Source organism: Laetiporus sulphureus (assembly GCF_001632365.1).
Source record: "Laetiporus sulphureus 93-53 unplaced genomic scaffold LAESUscaffold_222, whole genome shotgun sequence".
Classification (NCBI taxonomy): Eukaryota; Fungi; Basidiomycota; class Agaricomycetes; order Polyporales; family Laetiporaceae; genus Laetiporus; species Laetiporus sulphureus.
Genome location: NW_024468731.1, coordinates 1 through 1,817, shown reverse-complemented (window position 1 = coordinate 1,817; position 1,817 = coordinate 1). Strand labels below are relative to the sequence as shown.

Genomic DNA, 1,817 nt, shown 5'->3' with positions numbered 1-1,817 from the left:
ATTTGCGTAGCAGCGAAACGTCACAAGCCGGTCACAATCATCGCCGCGTGCGAGTGGAACGCATCCAAGGCGCGTTAACTGCTGCCGTTTGTTGGCAAAGTCACGCGTGCGCATCAAGGTGCGTCCGAGGCGCCACTTTCGTGGTACGCATTCTCACTTTCGTCTCTCATCGCGCGTCGCCTCGGACTCTCATCCTCCGTTCGCTTTTCGCCCAACAATGGCCAAGGCGCAGGAAACGACGAACTTCACGTTCAGACCACCTTCCTCCATGTTGGTAGGCTCAAGCCTGTGCTGCGGTCAAAAAAACGTGAGCACGTTCCTTTAGGATCGGACCGTCGGATTGTCACTCACTACCCATGTCAAGCGGCGCCTTCCGATGGATCAAGCTCACGGTCGATATCGAAGATGTTGCGCTGGATGCGGGGCTTTAACGAACAAGGTAAGTTGTTTGGACTAATCCCAGATCTCGCACGGCAGTTGACACGGTGGCCTACAGCAACCTAAAGTGAATGTCAGGGAACACGGTCATCAAAACCCAGCTCGGACCTCTATACCACACGCGAAATGCGAGACGCTCTCCTAGGTCGGTCTACCGTCTGCGGCAGGTCATGGTCGGCCTCTGCGGCCAGCGAGTCCACCGTCGCAGGCTTCTGTTGCTCGAATATCGCTTGAAGTGCGCCGGAATAGCCCAGTTGCATCAGACAGCATCAGATGCGGGTATTTCTGAGACGGTCAGGTGTGATCTCCGACCGGTGGCTGGATAGTGGCACGCTGGATACAGGATGCCTATGGGACGACGACAATGGATGGCGGGATGCGACGCTCATAGCCTCAAGCCCTGTCGTGAAAGCGCCAGTCCTGCGCGTGTTCTGGCGAAGGAGACTGCGTGAAATGATGGCTTTGGCATGCGGTAGGCCATCCCCCCGTTTCTCTTGCGCACTTCTTTGATCATGCTGTCTGTAGGATTGTCAGCGTGACGGTCACAGTCGTGATCAGTGCCCATGCCTTGCTTCGCAGTCCAAAGCCACGGACAGCAGGACGGCGATGAGCGCACGAGGGCATGTCCAGCCCGAGTGCGACGCGGGTGAGCGCAAATGACGGTTGCAATCGGTCTTGGCCGTCTCTCGTCGCGCGTCTCGTCAATAGCAGCATCCGCATAGCGATCCTCTCACTTGCGTCTCTGTACACTCCGGGCGTCCATACATGTTGACGGCATCTTCAAAGCGAGCAAGGTGATCGAGCGCAAAGACTCCGCCCATGTTGTATAACACGTATAAGCACGAACGACGGTCCGACCATCTCGTACCACGCACCTCGTCAATTGCTGCATGCACGTAGTCAACCTTTCGCCTGCATCTCGGCATCCACACACATCTCGCGAGGTGGACGACATCCCCGACGTGATCAAGAAGATTGTGCGCAGAGACGGCCCTAGTCGACACGATACCATGAAGGATCGGGCAGCAAGTGGTTAGGAGGGTGCGTTACTCACCGTCGCAAACGTTGTCCGGCACTCCCTGTATGTCATGTCAACTCACGGTCCACGGCGCGGTCCGTTTGCATGAGCGGCGAACGTAAGACACGGTCTTCGTCTTCTATCGCAGCGGCATGGCACCGACGCGCGGTCTGGTTTCCGTACGGGGCAGCGCGCTCAATCGTTCGGCATTGACGCATTCAGCGCGGAGGGCTGGTGAAGTACCGTCGATGAGACGGTCAGGTCGTTCGTGAGGCGTGATCTTCCGATTGCAACGAGGAGAGCGGGATTGAATGATATGCGCGGGATGGTATGGGCGAGGGCGAGTTGGATGGAAAGGGAT

The 1,817-nt window shown here is 57.3% G+C and overlaps 1 protein-coding gene across 1 annotated transcript; it reads left to right on the top strand.

The window, feature by feature from the left end:
* Positions 1-217: 217 nt before the first annotated feature.
* On the top strand, positions 218-431 carry LAESUDRAFT_765463 (uncharacterized protein; the record flags this gene model as incomplete). Its single annotated transcript, XM_040913683.1, has 2 exons — positions 218-270; positions 326-431. 2 exons carry the CDS (start codon positions 218-220, stop codon positions 429-431), a joined length of 159 nt encoding a protein of 52 aa, XP_040757237.1.
* Between the last annotated feature and the right edge of the window lie 1,386 nt (positions 432-1,817).